Source organism: Camelus bactrianus, chromosome 32 (assembly GCF_048773025.1).
Source record: "Camelus bactrianus isolate YW-2024 breed Bactrian camel chromosome 32, ASM4877302v1, whole genome shotgun sequence".
NCBI lineage: Eukaryota > Metazoa > Chordata > Mammalia > Artiodactyla > Camelidae > Camelus > Camelus bactrianus.
Genome location: NC_133570.1, coordinates 7,219,268 through 7,238,364, shown reverse-complemented (window position 1 = coordinate 7,238,364; position 19,097 = coordinate 7,219,268). Strand labels below are relative to the sequence as shown.

Genomic DNA, 19,097 nt, shown 5'->3' with positions numbered 1-19,097 from the left:
CACAGTAACTCCTGGGTGTGAGTGTAGTCATCTATGTAGTCATCTGCATTGACTAGGAAAATGTGAAATTGTGTTAATCATCAGTGTAAGCATAAGATACAGAAATCTTCAGCCTGCAACGTGAAATTATGTGGGCATTGCCAATTTCTACAAAAAGCCTGGTGAAAACCCATTTTCATTCACTGACGAACATTTTGGGATGAACTTGAGTTTTTATTAGGTTATTGTGGGTAGCTCTGACTCATTACCAAGCTACAAAAGCCAAATTCATTCTGGTTTTAGTTAGAACTGTTCACATTTCTCAAGTTTACTAATCCACTCAGCTATCTTTGTTTATGAATTCCTCACAAAATCTAAAGCACAGTTGCTTGCCAGTTAACATTTCCTTGTGATCTGATGGTTTCACAGACTTAACTAAGGTGCTACAGAAGTCTATCTAGTTGGTCGGGTTATAATTGACTGTAAACAGGTTTGGGGGAGGGAGAGGAAGAATCATAAGATATTACATAACAAAGTTTTGTGCCAGATTTTTTTTAGTTTCTGCAGGTAAGAAGCTAATTCTTAAAGAGGCAAAGAACAGAGACATTTCATCTTGCACCTCATTCCACTCCAGGCCCAGGCTTTTGGCAGTGGAGGCTGCTTTTCTATGTCAGATAATACAGAAATAATTTCTTGGCATCCCTTCCATTAAATTTTTTACTGCATCACATTACAAAACACATCTGAAAGTCAGGACAATTTAAGGCTATAAAATAAAATTTCACCGTTTATAAAAAGACTCCAAAATGAGAGGGGTAGCTATATATTTTTATTCTTGACCTTTTATCCCCTCAGGGGTTACTTAAAATCTTAAAATATAATAAACACTGGACAGAAGTAACAGCATTACAAGAGAAAGGGTTGCCTAACTTTTTGCGATGTCTGAGAGCATCAAAACTCAAATGTTTGCAGTCAAATACAAAAGATACCTGATGACCAGTCACAAAGCTCTACAAGTATATTGATGCACTTAAAATGGCTGCTAAAGAAAGTTTAAATACCTTTATAAGACTGGCAAAGAAATTCGTGCTAAAAGCTCTAGTGTGAAGGTGCACTGAACTGAAGAATGCTAATGAGATTTTCCCTGCACAGGAAACTGTTCTGCCTCTCAAGTAGCATAATGGATTTAAAGCAAATTACATTTACTTGACAAGCAGCTATTTCTAGATATGGTGGTTGTACAGATGAGGTTCAGAACACCAGCAGCCCACCCTCCATTTCAAGGAAGTCCAAAATAATATCTTCATAAACTAAGTGTGAAAATGTGTTTGAGTTGCAAGTGAGCCAATAAATGGGTTGGAGGCCAACTCAGCCAACATTTAGTGTTACAATGTGGGAAAACTGCCATCATTCATGTCCTCTTCACTGTCACTTGCTGTTGCCAGACTGTTGAAAGGGTGGTTGAAGTGTTCTCGTTGGTCAGAAGAAACTGCTCCAAAGAACATGCAAGAAAACTGGAGGAGAAAAAAGTAACTGTTGATTCAAAGCTAAAGTCAGCGCTCATCAAACGCTCCAGGTGACAGCCCCTTTTCAGAAACTCAGCCAGTGTGGTCTCCCTAACTTTGATGGTGATGGTTCATGAAACACCCAGAACCTTCACGAGTGACCCAACACATCCTAAAACAAAACCCTTCCCTGGACTCCAAAGGCACACAGTTTGGGGTCAGCAATCTGCTTCTAACTGCCCTCCCTGAGCCACTAAAACCTGCACAAGGCCTGTGGGCGACAGAGACAAAGGGAGGCTGCAGGCAATCCTGCTTGACATCGCCCCCCCACCACCTCCTGCTGCGACTGCTGACTAGAGTCAGCCCTTCCCTCCCTGGCTCTGCCTCCCGGCCCCTCCCAAGCCTCTCCTCTGCTGGATAGGAATATTAGCATTTTAAAATAATCAGATGTCTCTCATTAAAATATATTAAAAGCCGCATCCCACTCCTCCCTCCATCCTTACCTCTGCTATGGAGCTGTATATACTTGCTTTCTCCATTTTTTCATCCTCCTACTCTTCCATCCTATCCAAAGAACTTCTGACCCCACCACTTCACAGAAGCCGTCTGTATAATGGTCACTCCAGATCGGCACATCCCAATGATGATTTTCAGTCTTCATCCCCCTTGATACTCACTCTGACGCTTTCTTCTCGTTCCTTCCTCATGTCACATTCTCTTGGTTACTCTTAGGCTTCTCAGCGGGCTTGCCCTCTCCTACCCAGCCTTTGAATTAGGGTTTCTCAACCTCAGCGCTACTGACATTTGGGGCCTGACACTTCTTTGTTTTGGGGGGAGGACGTTGAGCAGCATCTCTGGCCTCCACCCACCAGATGCCAGTAGCATCCCCCCTTCCTGAACTGCGATATCCAAAAAGTGTCTCCAGACTTTGCCCGATGTTTCCCGGCCCTGGTTAAGAACCACTGCTTTAAATGACAGCAGTCCTCTCCTCCACTCCCTCCCCCTAGAACTCTCATTCACACTCCTGGCTGAAATGATTACGTATATGCCAGGAGTCTCAGAGCTAGAATTTGAACTTCAACCCATATATCTATCCGACAACCTACTTGATTTCTGCAACTTAACACACCCAAAAACTGAATTCATGATCTTAGCATTGAACCTGTTTCCAAACATTTTCCTTTAAGTCCCATAACTAATCCATCACAGTCCTGCTACTTCTACCTCCTCAGTTAGCTGTCTACTCTGGCCACTTCTCTCCATCTCTAAGGAATCACCATCTCTCCGATGCTACAACTGAGCTTCCATTCTTGCCTCACTGCATCCCATTCTTCACACAGTAGTTTATCTTTCAAAAATTCAATTCTGTCAGCCCTCCCTATTAAAACCCTTCTACTACTTTAAATGCCACAGCACTTTATATGGCCATTTGCATGGTGTTTATGTTCAGCGTGAGCTGGCACTCACCAGTCGCTCTAGCTTCATTCACCTTGTGCCACTGTTTCCTCCAGCTCTCTGCTCTCTAACCATACTGGCCATCCTCCAGTTCCTTAAACCCCCACGCTCTCTCCATCACAGGGGCCTCGGCACATGCCACACATCCACTCAACTCCCCTACTACGTTATCCTTTCTAGCTCAGCCCAAACACCAGTTTCAAGAATGTCTGACCTCCTGGATTAGGTCAGTTCACATCTTAAACCCTCTCAAAGCACCCTGAACTTTTCCTTTACTGAACTTTTCAGAGTTTTTTTTTAAATTATCATATACTTAGTAATGTGACTATTTGTTTAATGTCTATCTTCCCCCCTAGTTTATGATCAAATTTAGGAAACTTTCTTCTTTATTTTGCTCACCATTGTATACCCCACACCTACAACACATGACTCAGCAAATACTTGTGGGAGCTGCTTGATAGGTAGCAAGAATGAGTAAATGAATGATCCCTGTTCTTGGTTCATCCTCATACATCCGAAGATGAAGGTGCCCTCTGCATGGTGGCAGTTCTGACAGCAGCTGTTGCACTCTTGCTCCAGATGAAACACCCCAAATTAGCTGTGATATTGGCTGTGGTAGACAGAATAATAGTCTGCCCCCACCCCCAGAGATAGCTACATCTTAATCCCAAGAACCTGTGAATAAGTTATATTACATGGCAAGGGGCAATTAAGGTAGCAAATGAAATAAGGTTGCTCATCAGTGACCTGGACTATCCAGGTGGGCCCAATGGAATCACAGTGATCCTTCAACGTGGGAAACAGAGAAGAGTCAGCATCAGAGTGAAGCCATGTGAGAAGGACCTGACTGGCCATTGCTGCTTTTAAAGATGGAAGGAAACCACGATCAAAGAATGCAGATGATCTCAAGATAAGACAGACAGGAAAACAGGTTCTTCCCTAGAGTCTCCATAAAGAAACACAGTCCTGCTGACACCTTGCTTTTAGCTCAGTGAGACCTATTTTGGACTTCTGACCTCCAGAACGATAAGGTAATTTGTGTTGTTTTAAGCCATTAAATTTATGGTAATTTGTTAGCGCAGCAATAGAAAACCAATACGCTGCCTTTGATTTTAGTTGGAGGTATACTCTCAGTTTCCTCCAAAGAGTCTAGTCTTGATCAAGGTCAAGATCTGAAGGCTGGAGCACCAGGCAGGGGAGACGCGGGGCTGAGACTGACCATGACGAAATGCGCGCGGTGGCTGTGGGACTGGTGCCCCTGGGCTCCACCTGGGCAGCCCTGCCTGTGGGAGCCCTGGGCCTGGAGCTGCCCTCATCCTGCCAGGAGGTCCCCTGGCCACTGCCCACCTACCTGCTGGTGTCCACCGGCTGCTATGCCCTGGGCACTGTGCTATCTATCGCGTGGCTACTTTTCATGACTGCGAGGACGCCACCTGTGAGCTGCAGAGCCAGATCCAGGAGGCCCCAGCCAACTTGGCCCACAGGGGATGTGCTTCTGACACCCTAACCCCATTCCTGCCCAGAGAGCCTACTCTCCCATCCTCCATTAAAGGGCCACTTTATTTTCTAAAAACAAAAACAAAAACAAAAAAAACTGAAGGCTGGAAGTGACCTAAAGATAGCATCTGTGTCTATTCAATGTATAATATCGTGCAAATAGCTCTTCATAATGTTTATGGTACAATATTAAACTAAAAACCTTAGTTTACTTTGGTCTTTGAGAAGTGCCCTGAATTTGCTATTGACTTAGGTTAACTGTCATTTGCTCTCTCTTGTCCCTACCTACTCTTCAGCCTTTCAGTCTTTCACGGCTGGATGATCAATGTTTTGTCTGGTGCCTAACAATCGTCTACTGGAGAGTTTGTGAATAGCTATGCAGCTGGGAATTAGCCTCAAGTCTTATATAAATTGGGTAAGAAGACAAATTATTATAAAAATTTTTAAATAATATACATATTTTCTTAAAAATAGAACTACCATGCAATCCAGCTATTCCACTTCTGGGTATTTTACTGAAAAAAACAAAAATACTATTTCAAAAAGATATCTATACCCCTATACTTACTGCAGCATTATTTACAATAGCCAAAACATGGAAGCAACCTAAGCTTCCACCAGTAGATGAATAGATAAAGAAGATGTGAGATGCATATACAGATAGACATATCTGTATCTACCTATATATATATATATGTGGAAGACTACTCAACCATAAAACAGAATGAAATCTTGCCATTTGTGACAACATGGATGGACCTAGATGGTATTAGGCTAAGTGAAATAAGTCAGATAGAGAAAGACAGATGCTGTATGCTTTCACTTATATATAGACCCTAAAACACAAAACAAATGAACCTACACAACAAAACAGAAAGACTCACAGATGCACAGAACGAACAAGCGGTTGCCAGAGGAGAGGGGTGGAGGGGGATGAGCGAAATAGATAAGGGAGATTAAGAGGTACAAACTTCATTTACAAAATAAACGAGTCATGCGAATGAAATGTATAGCATGGGGAGTATAGTCAACAATATTATAACTTGGTATGGGATTCTGGTCTTTGAAAACTGCCCTGAATTTGCTATTGACTTCCTGCGATCATTTTGTAATGTATAGAAATATCAAATCATTAGGCTGTGCACTTAGAACTAACATAGTGTTTTAGGTCAATAAAAAACATCATCATCATCGTAATATACATATTTTCCCTATTTTGGTGCCCTGAGAGCTATATAATTTCTTGCTTAAACTTACTGAAAATCCACAATGAAAAAAAATATTGGTCGTTGTTTAGAATATAGTAATACTCCTTTATGATAGTTTAACTTTTTAAAATCCCCTTTCCCAAAGTAGAATAATACTATATAATAGATGACGTGAATTAAAATTGATTTTATTTTGGAATTTTGTGATATTACTGGAGAGACTTTAAAAACTTTCTTAAGCTATCACAAACAAACCACTGGCTATGCACTAGGAATACAGAGATGAGTAAGACTCAGGCCTGCCCTTGATGAACTCACAATCTACCTATTGGGTAACAAGCATATTTATTAAATTATTACGTGACAGTAATAGTGACTAGGATGAACAAAATGCTTTGAGTTCCCAAAATACTTTCGAGAATGAAAAGACTTCAAAAAGAGAAGTATCACTTGTGCTGGGCTTTGAAGGGTGGGGAGGGGTTTGAAGGGTGAAGAAAGCAATACTAGCACCCCAAGCTGCAGGAGCAATAGTATGAGCGAAAGTAGGACACAAAAGTGTATGCACTCTGCTGTCCACCTGAAATTAACACAACATTGTAAACTGACTACACCTCAATTTAAAAAAAATGTATATGTCAAACATTTCCACTAAGATCAGAAACTAAACAAGGATGCCCACTCTCCACTGTTACTCAGTGTTGTCCCAGAGGTACAACTAGTACAACTGAATGCAACTGAACAAAACAGATCAGTTGGAGGCATTAAAGAAGAAATGAAACTATCTCTATATAAAGATGACAGTATGTCTGGAAACCCCGAGAGAATTGATGACAAAACTAATGGAAGCAATAAAATAATTCAGCAGGGTAGTAGGATACAAAATTAATATGCAAAAAGCAATAGCCTTAAAAAACAAATTTCTTCTGTATAGCACAGGGACCTATATTCAGTATCTTTCAATAACCTTTAATGAAAAAGAACATGAAAATTAATATATGTGTATATATGTATGAGTGGGACATTATGCCGTACACCAGAAACTAACACACTATAACTGACTATACTTCAGATAAAATTTAAAAAACCAATAGCCTTCATATACACAAACAACAGGCAGTCATAGACCACAATGGTAGAGAAAACTCCATTTACAAAAGCAACATAAAAGGTGAATTACTTGGGATTAAACTTAATAAATGTGTGAAACCTATATAAGAAACACTTTAAAACAGTCCTGAAAGACACAAAAGGAGACCTGAACAAATGGTAATACATTGCCTGGTTTTGGACAGAATGACTCAGTTCTGATTTTTAGTGATGTGACTGGTTCAGCACTCAAAATAAAGAAACAAATAAAACCAAGAAAGATTTGAGGAGAACCAAAAGGGAAGTCAAGCAAATAAATAAAGCTACTGGTATTACAGAGTAATACACAACCAGGCTGATATATAAGTGAGGAAAGAACTAACCTAAGTAATTTTGTAAAACAGTATTTTGAATATATACGTTATGGCTAAAGGCAGAATAATGTAGACAAATATTGTACCTTTAGTAAGCAGATTTGTTTTTTTCCAGGATATAGTTTAGCAATTCTGAAACTGTGTTTGAGGACTCAACAATAAGAAAACATATTGTGGATAATAAGAGACAAGTTTCTTAGTGCCAGAGAAAGGAGTTATAAAGAAAAGGGAAAGGCCAGCACGAACCCTGCGGGATTGGATTGGAATTGGAGGTATTAGTACGAATTCATGGTTTTTAATAGATATAAAAGTTGATCAATAAGTGTGTATGTGCCAATAAGTGCATATATTTCCTAGCTCAGTCAGCTGAGAGAGCCTAGAAGTGATGAAATCTCAGTGCAAAAGGGCACACCTAGCACCCTGAAGCTGGTTTCTATATATCACCTCCAATCGAAGGAATCAGGGCTCCTGATACCAGGGCTGGAGCATGGGAAATATAAATTAAGCCTAGACAAACATTCTCTGATATAAATCTTGGCAATGTTCTCCTAGGGCAGTCTACTCAGGCAATAGAAATAAGAGCAAAAATAAACAAATGGGACCTAATTAAACTTACAAGTTTTTGCACAGCAAAGGAAACCATAAGCAAAACAAACGACAATCTACGGAATGGGAGAAAAATTTGCAAATGATGCAACTGACAAAGGTTTAATTTCCAGAATATATAAACAGCTCATATAACTTAATAACAAAAAAAAACAAACAACTCAATCCAAAAATGAGCAGAGGACCTAACCAAGCAATTCTCCAGTGAAGACATACAAATGCCCAATAGGCAGATGAAAAAATGCTCAATATCGCTAATTATCAGAGAAATGCAAATCAAAACTATAATGAGGTATCACCTCACACCAGTCAGAATGACCATCATTCAAAAGTCCATGAACGATAAATGCTGGAGAGGGTGTGGAGAAAAGGGAACCCTCCTACACTGTTGGTGGGAATGTAGTTTGGAGCAGCCATTATGGAAAACAGTATGGAGACTCCTCAACAAACTAATAGACTTACCATATGATTCAGCAATCCCATTCCAGGGCATATATCTGGAGAAAACTCAGATTCAAAAAGATATATGCATCTCAATGTTCATACCAGCACTATTTACAATAGCCAAGACATGGAACCAACCTAAATGTCCACTGACAGATGACTGGATAAAGAAGTTGTGGTATATTTATACAATGGAATACTACTCAGCCATTAAAAAGAATAAAATAATGCCATTTGCCACAACATAGATGGAACTAGAAATCATCAGTCTAAGTGAAGTAAGCCAGAAAGAGAAAGAAAAATACCATATGATATCATTCATATGTGGAATCTAAAAAAAAAAAGACACTACGAACCCATCTACAAAACAGAAACAGACTCGCATATGTAGTAAACAAACTTACGGTTACCAGGGAAAGGGAGTGGGAAGGGATAAATTTGGGAGTTTGAGATTTACAAATGTTAGCCACTATATATAAAAATAGATTAAAAAATAAGTTAAGCCTGGAACACTTTAAGATTCCGAAAAGTAAGGAAGTACTCAAAAAATGTTGGAGCTGTGTCAAAGGGACAGAGGCTCCCAATGGCCAAATGGAGCAGTTTAAGCAACAAGGAAAAAAATAATGATAGTAATAGATTATAACCCATAGAATAATACTCAAGCATATCATGACATAAATAAACAACTGAATAGCAAATGGGGGAAAAGGGACAGTTCTGAAAGTGGGGTTTCATCTAATAAAAAGGAAAAAATAATTGAAAAATCACCATTTGGCAAACATCACAGTAATAACTATTTTGGACAAAAAAGCATCAGTGGATGCTATAATTAGGCAAAAGTACAGTGAGAAATAGGATATTTGTATAGTCTTACAGTATCTCTCCACAAGATTCTTTCAACTACTAACAGAAAAACAGTAACTTTACAGTGGAGAGATCTGGCGGACAGCAGTTCAACCATGATAGGAATTAATACCACGAAGAAGAACACAAATCTCCATCACATGCCTCCAGATGTAATGTACATGAAAAACACAGCATCACTCTGTTAAATTCTTACCAAAAATGCACAGCTAAAATTTAATCAGAAATCATCAAAAAAATTCAAATTCAGGGACATTCTTCTGAAGTGTCAAGGTAAAGAAAGACAGAGCAAGACTCAGAAAATGTTCCAGACTAAAGGAAACTGCTAACCTATGATAGTAACATTCAGGGAATCTGGATGAGGCATATATGGGAATTCTTTATATTAATTCTGCAAGTGAGTCTAAATTTTAGATTTTTAAAAATTAACACCTGATGTGCATGTATACAAGTATGTGTGGATATATATGCATAGGAAAAGCCTCAAAGGGAGAGTAATAATAAGAGTACTTGTAGTATCTCTGATTATCTTATTTGTATTTTTTCATCTTTCCTCAATGAAATGATAATTGTGTTATTACATAAATATACTTTTAACATTTGGAGAGTCTGGGAGAAGAGCATGTAGGAATTTTTTGTGCTAGTTTTGAAACTTTTTAGAAGTGAAATTATTTTGAATGAAAAGTTAAGCACAAAAAAGCAAACAAATAGGGTGGGCCATATTATCATAAGAACGTTACTAACACCATATGGCTTTAGCATTAGCCTGGTTCTCAGGTGCTGGCCCTCCCGTGTAAATGACAGATGCTGCTAATTCAGTAGACATACAGCTTTATAGTCACTCTCAGCATAGTTTGACCAACCATGTGACTGGTGGTGTCATTAGAGAGGAGATCTATCTGCCACTCCTGGCATAGAATGTGTTTCATATGAGGGCAGGAGGGAGGAAAGGAAGAGGCCTTGTGAAGATTATATTAAATACCGTAGGGAAAGTCCCCGAATGCCATTCCGAGGAGTTCAGGTGAAATCCTAAGGGAGAAGTGAAATGATTCAAGTGATTTAGAAGCAGGAGAGTAACGCATAATAATAACTAACATTTACTGAGCACTGACCATGTGCCAGCTCCATGTATTAGCTCAATTAATTTTTACAACAATTCGATTTTAATGGGTAGCATTAGTATTATTCCTACTTTATTAATCAGAAAACTGAGGCAAAGATAAGTAACTTGTCCAAGTTACACAGCTAACAAGTGGCAAGACAGAGATTCAAACCCAGGAGCCCTATACCTCATTCACTGTAGATGTAAGGGCTGGACAGCACACCGCGGGAGGGAGAACCAGAGCGGGGGAGAACGGAGGCATGGAGGCCAACAGGAAGGCCCACTGTAGCTCAGATGGAAGATAAGGGTCTAAATAATTTACCCATAATGTAATTTCATTGTTGCTAGAGTTTGCCACATTAAGGCAAATAATTCCCTTTGAAAATAGACCTTTTTAGAATTTAGAATTTAAGTGACATGATAGGAAATTTGAAGAAAAGAGTGCTGTATTCATACTCAGAGCTTACAGTTCTAAATGGCACTTTCCCTAGGGGGAAATTGTCAGTCTTGGTGAATTTCAGGGAGGCAAGCAGCAGGAAAATGTGTTCCTGCGGTTGCCTGTAAAAAAGGAAGCACAGTATGTGTGACCAAAAAACAGGACGAGGAAAATGCTTTTGTATAATGAAAGGACAGTTTTTAGTTTTCAGTTTAACAGTTTTGTACTGGCATTCTTATAAATCAGCCTTTTCTCCGTCTCAGACTGGCTTTACCTCTCCCCTATGGAAGACTAAGAACATTAACTTCCAGGATACTGGGGATGCGGTGGGAGAGGGAGATTGCAAAGAGAGACGGGTGATGAGAATTCTTGACTGAGACATGATTGTGTCTCAACCTTTTTCTTTTACCTTCCTGAGATATGGAGACCCGGGCACTTCCTCCGTGTCGCTGACACTGCTTTCTGGTACGTCACTAACGTCTCGGTTCCCTCTGTTCTTTAAAGGGCTGCCACCGTTTTCCAATACAGAGATGTTTGTGACAGTCTCATTATGATAAAGCCTTCTGGGTACTACTTTTCTGGAGATATACTCTGGGGCCTTGCTGGTTGCATTTTTACCAGCCTTTGAATTTGAATGTATTGAATCTGACCTGAAGTATTAAGAGAGATTAAATGAATGAACTGTTTAATTTGAAATAATATTTTTATATAACTAACAGAGCAGTATGGGATGACAACGATAACACTGGTTTAGGAAACATGCTGAAATAACTTTGAACTAATTCTTGAAAGCTAAGATTTACAAATATGATTATTTAGAAATTCTCTTGGCAGTACAAATTTTTCAGTAATGCAACCCTGTGTACATGAGACAATCTTGTGCTATGGTAAAAGGGTGAAGTTAGAAAAAAAGTCAAATAAATTATGATGCATCTGTATGATAAAATTGTGTACAGTCATTAAAACTCATGTTTCCAAGTCATAATCAGCAATACTGGACATGTTCACAATATAATATTTTGTCGGAAAAAAGGACACAAAATTATACATGCTATATGATCGAATCTTTAAATTACACGTGCTATATGATCCAATGTTTTAAAATACAAATACACACAAACTTAAAAGTCTGAAAGAAAATTCAGTGAGACAAATGTTAACAGTGGCTACTGCTAGGCGGTAAAATTGTGGGTGCTTTTGATTTTATTCCTTATACTTTTCTGCATTTTCCAAATTCCCATAGTAACTTCATGTTACTTTTACAGTGAAGCACCCTACCCTCCACCAAAAAAAATTTATGAAGAGACAAAAGGAAAAGAAAAAGAAAGAAAAACAATGGCTGTACACATGTTTAAGAGAGTTCTAGGTAGCGAATACAGACTTTCCCATAAAACTTAACACTGTATCACGCCTAAAAAACAACTACTGAAAATGGAAATGAGTTATAGGTAATTACAAAGATAAACCAGATGGTCCTGTTAAACTCTGATCACAAGAAAAAAAGCAAATATCTAGTGAAAGATGGGTGATATTTCTATGTTACAGTTAGATGTTACTGTAACATACTGAAATAACTCTTAAATTTTTTGACCTTCTAATGTTCTCAACCTCAATTGTTTCCTAAACGAATGCCATTGAAGTATTTCAGAATAAGATTGCAATGGTTTTATCTCAACCAATAAAGATATTAAAATATGGCCTCACCTTTTTCGTTTTTGTGAAAGACACAGTGATTGTGGCGAAGACGCTCTGCTCGGCTCATCAGCTAACGTAGCCAAAATGAAGTTGGCTTCCAATAGCATATCATCAACACTTAAAGCCAGTGGTCTAAAAAAGGCAAAGTCAGAGCAAACATCATACTCATTTTCTGATGGACACTGGGAGAACATTAGAAAGTGATACTTCATTTGGGAGTAAAAAGAAATAGTAAAAGTAGAAGTCCTCACAAATTAACACAGTCCTAAGAGCAAAAAAGGCCCTTAGAAATTATCACATCCGGTTTCATAAAACACATCTAACCTAATCTCTCTGAAATTTTAGTTCTGAAATATCATATAAAGTACTATAGTTTCATAGAAATTTGACTTGTTTAAGCCATGTATAATTTCCTAATTCGGCAATTTATTCAGCAGCGTGTCAAGTCTATAAACATTTTCACTCTGCAATAATATACCTTTCTCAATCATGTTACCAATTTAAAAAAACAGGTTATGACATCTTTCAAAATTTTAGTTTGATAAGTATTGCTAGTAGAGTTAAGAATTTCTGAGGTGTGAATTAATTTCAAAGTAATCCAAATGGTTTTATTATTAATACATAGTAAAGGAAAAAGAAACAAACTCAGAAATTTCCCAAGGACCTACTTTCCGGGAAAATCAAAATACATGGATATAGGCACATGGGTAGCTTCTGAAAATGTCAGCATTCCCTGAAAAAAAAAAAAAAGGAGAAAAAAAAAGAATGAAATCTTTATTAAAAACTACCAGTGATCATCCTAATTGGACACAAATTTTGATTTACCTTCAATTCTTTGAAGTAAAATGTAATTTCAGTGTTGACTCCAATTTGATAGAAGTCAAACTCATCTCGGCCAACAAACATCTCACTGTATACAGACTTGGTTAAATCTGTTCAATATTATAGGAAAGTAAGAATAAAATCAATTCTAGAGGTATCTGTTAAATTTAACATGAAAATATAACCATAAGTGGTAAGTTAAAAATAGCCTTACATTTTAAAAAAATTAGCCACAAATTCTTGGACATTCCTTCATTGAGAAGTGGGGTCCATGTCTATGTCCATGTCCCCTCCCCTTGAATCTGGGTAAGTGGGTTCTCTGACTGCTGTAACCAATAGGATATGGTGGAGTGACCTGGTGCTGGTTTCTGTGCCCAGGTCATAAGGGACTGGACACCTCCACTCCCTCTACCCTCTGTCCTACAACACTAACTCTTGGGACTCAGCCACCATGCTGAGTTTATACTATATGGAGTCTAAGCTAATGAAGAGGCCACATATGTGCAGGCAGCTGAACTCCCAGCATCGAATACCAGCCACATCAGTGCACCATCTTGGATGTCTTCAGATGATCCCAGACCCAGCCACTATCTAACTGCAGCTGCAGGGGAGATTCTAAGTGAGAACTGCCCAGCTGAACCCATCAACCCAAAGAACCATGAGAGAAAGAAATAAGAATAAATTATTTTAAGCCACTACATTTTGGAGAGAACTGGCTATATTTTGGAGTGGAAAACAATTAAATAACCAGAATACTATAAAATTAATTTATTCTAAAGGGAACTACTATTTATGAATACAGTTTACATATATAAATTTATTATATATATATATATATATATATATATATAAACTATATATATAAACTATTTTAAAGTGTACAATTCAGTGGTTTTTAGTATATTCATAAGATAGTACAACCATCACCATTTTCTAATTGCAGAACATTTTAATCACCTCAAAAAGAAACCACACAGCCATCACCAACCACCCCCCATCCCCTCCCCTCCCAGCCCCTGCAAACCACTAGTCCACTTTCTGTCTCCATGGATTTACTTAGTCTGGATATTTTATAAAAGTGAAAGCATACAATAGGTAGCCTTTTGTGTCTGGCTTCCTTCACTTAGCATCATGTTTTCAAGGCTTATCCATGCTGTGGCATCTACCATTACTTCATTCCTATTTGTTGCTGAATAATATTCAGGTATAAGGATTTATCATATTTTGTATATCCACTTATGAGTTAATGACTTTTGGGTAGTTTCCACTTTGTGACTATTATGAATAATGTGCTATGAACATGTGGACTAGGAGGTGGAAGCCACTTATTAAAGATGTCAGAGAAACAAAACAGAAAAAAACTTGTGCCTTGATAGCAATGGAGTGATACCAACCACTATTATTTTATTTTGTGTTTCCTGTCACTCATAGTTGAAAACAATTTTAATGCACTCTGTACTTTTTAATGTAGATTTTTGCATATTGTTCTCTTAAATAGAAGTAAATAATATCTTATATGTCTTCTATTCAAGAAGAAATTATTGGACTTGGATTTTTCTCAACTAGTGTCATAATGTTTGGAACTTTACATGTACATTCCAAGATAATTAAAGATGCAGATTATTATGCTCTTTAATCCTTATCACATGTTCTTTTATGATTTAAAAAATGAATCATGCACCAAAAACACAAATGACAAAAGAAAAACAGATAAACTGGACTTCATCAAAATAGAAAACTTTTGTGCTTCAAAAGACACTATCAAGAAAGTAAAAAATTACTTAACAAAATGGGAGAAAATATTTGAAATCATATACTTGATAAGGGGATAGATTTCAGAACAATAAAAAGACAAATAACCCAAGTGAAAAAGTAAGCAAGGGACTTGAGCAGACATTTTTTCCAAGGAAGATAATACAAATAAACAATAAGCACACAAAAAAGATACTCAATATCATTAGTTATTAAGGAAATGAAATTCAGAACCACAGTAAGACAACACTTCACACCCACCAGTATGGCTATAACCCAAAAGACAGATAATAACAGAGCATTAATGAGGGTGTGGAGAAATCAGAAACCTCAAACACTGCTGGTGGGAATGTAAACTGGTGCAGCTGCCTTGGAAAACAGTTTAGCAGTTTTTCAAAATAACACAGATTTACTGACTCAGTAATTCCACTCCTAGATATAAACCCAAGATGAACGAAAACATACGTCACACAAGTATTTGTACATAATGTTCATGGCAGCATTATTCATTAAGAGCCAAAAAGTGAAACAACAGAAGTGTCCACCAAATGATAAATCAATAAATCAAATGTGGCATATCCATACAATGGATTATTATTGAGTAGGAAATTCATTTTCAATACATACTACTACATGGAGCGACCTTGAAAACACTATGCTAAGAGAAAGAAGCTAGCACAAAAGGCCACATGTTATATGATTTCATATGCGTGAAATGTCCTAGAGTAGGCAATCCATAGAGACAGAAAAGAGACTTGCACAGGGCTGGGGAGTTGGGAGGAAATGGGAAATGACTGCTAACAAGTATGATTACATGTTCTAAAACTGATTATATCCATACTCACGTTTCTCTTCAAATCTAAATCTTTTCCCTTTTACTAAAATTGATTGTGATAATGACTGCAGAACTCTGAATATGCTAAAAACCACTGAATTATACACTTTAAGTGGATCAGTTGTATGGTATGTGAGTTACATGTCAATAATGCTGTTTTTTAAAAAAGAATGATCAATTTGGAGGAAAATAGATGCTTTTTCAATTTCCTGATACCCCACCTTATCGCCACACACAGTATCTGTATGCTATTTGCAAATATAAATTCAATGTGGTATTTATAATAATTATACACTCCTCTTGAACTCCCTAAAAATTGAGGACCTGCTACAAGTTCACTTCCATAAATGAAACTGTTTATATTAAATACAGAATTCTCATCTAAACTGATCTAAGAAGAATAAAATTTCTAATGAGACTGATATAAAGATATAATTTTGATTCCCATGTATTTTTTGTTTTTCATTCATATGTTTAGTAACTTAAATATCATTCAGTATTTTTAATAAAACCTTACAACACAAGGATTTTTATTGATAATTATATCTGTAGGTAGGGCCCATTTTGAAAATCCAACTTTATTTTCAAACCCTTCAGCTAAGCAAATTCTAATTTTAAAAGCCCCAATTCTCACATCTGTGTCTACTAGCTCTAGCTATCAATGAGTCATCAAATATATTCCTATAGCTTATGGATAGATTTATATTAAATTCATTATTTATTCCTCAGTTATTAATCTTCTTGTTGCTACTGTAAATGGGGCTTTTCCTTCTATTATGTTCTCTAACTGAATATTGTTATATATGAAAGTACTGATTTTCTGCATCTTGTATATCCTGCTACCTTACTGAATTATCTTGCTGTCTGAGTTAGTTCCATCATTGATTCTCTAGGGTTACTGGGTGTACTATCGTGTCATTTGCAAAGATAGATGGTTGTACTTTTTCTTTATTGCCTCTAATTGACTTCTCTTAACTAACTGCATTGACTAATAACTCAAGCACAATGTTAAATAGTAAAGGAGATAGTAGGTATCCTTGCCTTGTTTCTGATCTTAGTAGAACTTACTGTTTTCCTATTAAGTAAGATGCTGGCTTTGGTATATGCAAATACATATATATTATATATATATAAAATATATATATGATATATTATATATATGATATATTATATATATATATAATCATATTAAGAAAGTGTCCATCAATTCCTATATTCTTCAGCATTTTATATCAAGATTATACTTTTTCTAAGGCTTTTTCAGCATTTTTGGAGATAATCATATAAATTCTTTCCTTAAATCTATTAATATAGTCCTTTATGTGACTAGCTTTTCTAATATTGAACCACCCTTACATTTCTGAAATGAATGCCATGTGGTCATGGTATATAATATTCTTAAAGAGGTGTTGGATTTTGTTCCCTAATATTTTATTCAACTTTTATGTGCATTTTTAAAAAATGAAAATATCATACTATGCATATTATCTTATACTCTATTCAATAATATATCCTAAGTATTTTTCCATGTCAATAAGTACATTTTCCTAATTATTTGTGTGTGTTGGTGTTTTGTTTTCCACCACAAAATGAGCTTCAATAAACATCTTTGATACACACATTCAGAAAGAAAGAAATATATATTATGCACATACATAAAACTACTTTTAATAGCTTCATAGTACTTCACTCAGCCCATCTCCAGCTGTCAGATGTGAGGTGTAGAAAGAGATGTACCAAACTATTAAAATTCCTTGTCTCTAGATAGTAGAATTTCAGGTGACTTTTTTTATTAGTGATTTTTCTGTGTTTTTAATTTTCTCCAATGAACATAAATTATGCAAATGTTAAGAACAAAGGAGAAATGGTACATATATTTTAAAAGGACCAAACAATACCTTGCAAATACCATCATCTCAATTAAGAAAGCTCATGTCACTCCCAGGGTGCTGGCACAGAGTAAGTTCAATAATAAAATTAAACAATTGGGTCCCCAGTCAAACATAACTATAACTACTCATTAGAAAGCTGCTCACAGGGGACAGTGTCTCTTGGTTACTAAATGGCCATCTTTATTCAGAGATGGCATTATGAATATAAAACAGACCCTTTCACTAGCCAAGCGTATACTTTCCAGATCATGCACTCCTGAGTGCAAAAAAAGAATGCTAGATGAGACTTGAGAGAAGCAATAAGAGCATGCTGGTAATGAGCCTGAGCCCTGGAGCCTGACGGTACTTCGATCAGAATACACCACTCATTAACTGTGTGACAGCAGGCAAGTCACTTGGTTTCTCTGTGCTTCATATTCTTCATATGGAAAACGGGGATAATAATAGCACCGACATCATAGAGTTGTTATGAAGATCAACTGGATTCATAAATGTAAACCATTTAGAACAGAACCTGGCACAAACTAAACACTGCAAAAAGTCATCTGACCCAACTTAAGCTCTGGTTCTACTGCTTTTTCACTTTAAAATAATATGTTTCTTCCTTTCTATTCTTTACTGTTATCACCAAAAATAATTAACCAAGGTCAGAGTCTCAAATAGCTTGTGCCAAAATGACCCTAGCAAATTTTCTTAACACCAAAACTTCCGATTTAATCGTGCCTTAGTTTCTCCATTCCATCTAGATAACTCTTGGAAGAACTGACTTAAGAAGTATTCACATTTTTTATGTATTTGCCTTCTGCAATATCTTACATTTCTAATTCAGAGTTATTTTTCCTTCTTAAGTGGTCAAAGATCATCTCAATTGGATTGCTGGCCTTTTAATTTTTCTTTATGCTAAACAAAAGGATGAGAAACAGACTTTAAAATCTTAATTGAAAATGTATTTTTCTCAGTCACCATTCTCCAAACTTTAAAACAACCTGAATTTCAAAGCCAAGTATTTTCATTACTGATTGTGATAAATTTCTTGGGTCTCTTAAAAAGTTTAATGATCTTTCTATATCTTACTGCTTTTTAGACAAGAATAAAGATTATGCCACTAACATTTACTATACAACCACGCAGTAATCAAGAAAGCCAGGAAGTAATATTCCATCAAAGCACCATGACAGACATAATCCTTACCCATCGAATCCTCATTAGAACTCTTAATGCAAACACTCAGTGGAGTAGCAGCAAGAGTAACTTCCTCTTGACTCGATGGAAAAAGAACAATTGCCTCAGCAAGTACTCTGTGAAATGTGATGAAAAATATTACACTATTTGAAAAACAAACAGAAAGAAATTAACCTATTTAATGGCACTCAAATCTTTAATCTGGAAATAAATAGGTTAATTGTCCTGGATTTTAAAAAAGCTACCCAAAAGACTTACCTTCTGTCTTCTACATGAGCTGCTACATTTTTAGCATATCTTAAAATTATAACATCATTTGAAGGCCAAGAGAATAGTAAAATATATTCTAAGTAAAACATATGA

At 36.7% G+C, this 19,097-nt stretch overlaps 1 protein-coding gene and 1 pseudogene across 1 annotated transcript in view; one reads left to right on the top strand and one right to left on the bottom strand.

Moving 5' to 3' along the window:
* Window positions 1–240: 240 nt before the first annotated feature.
* Window positions 241–19,097, bottom strand: part of RAD9B (RAD9 checkpoint clamp component B) — a 26,656-nt gene continuing 7,799 nt past the window's right edge. Inside the window, exons 6-11 of the mRNA XM_074355946.1 lie at window positions 18,744–18,850; window positions 13,077–13,183; window positions 12,920–12,984; window positions 12,261–12,383; window positions 10,966–11,206; window positions 241–1,493 (exon numbers count right to left, since the gene is read on the bottom strand). Of these exons, the coding sequence (XP_074212047.1) occupies window positions 1,365–1,493; window positions 10,966–11,206; window positions 12,261–12,383; window positions 12,920–12,984; window positions 13,077–13,183; window positions 18,744–18,850 (772 nt within the window). The 3' untranslated portion in view covers window positions 241–1,364. The remainder of the gene's footprint in view (window positions 1,494–10,965; window positions 11,207–12,260; window positions 12,384–12,919; window positions 12,985–13,076; window positions 13,184–18,743; window positions 18,851–19,097) is intronic.
* LOC105080684 (dolichol-phosphate mannosyltransferase subunit 3-like) lies at window positions 3,915–4,702 on the top strand (annotated as a pseudogene).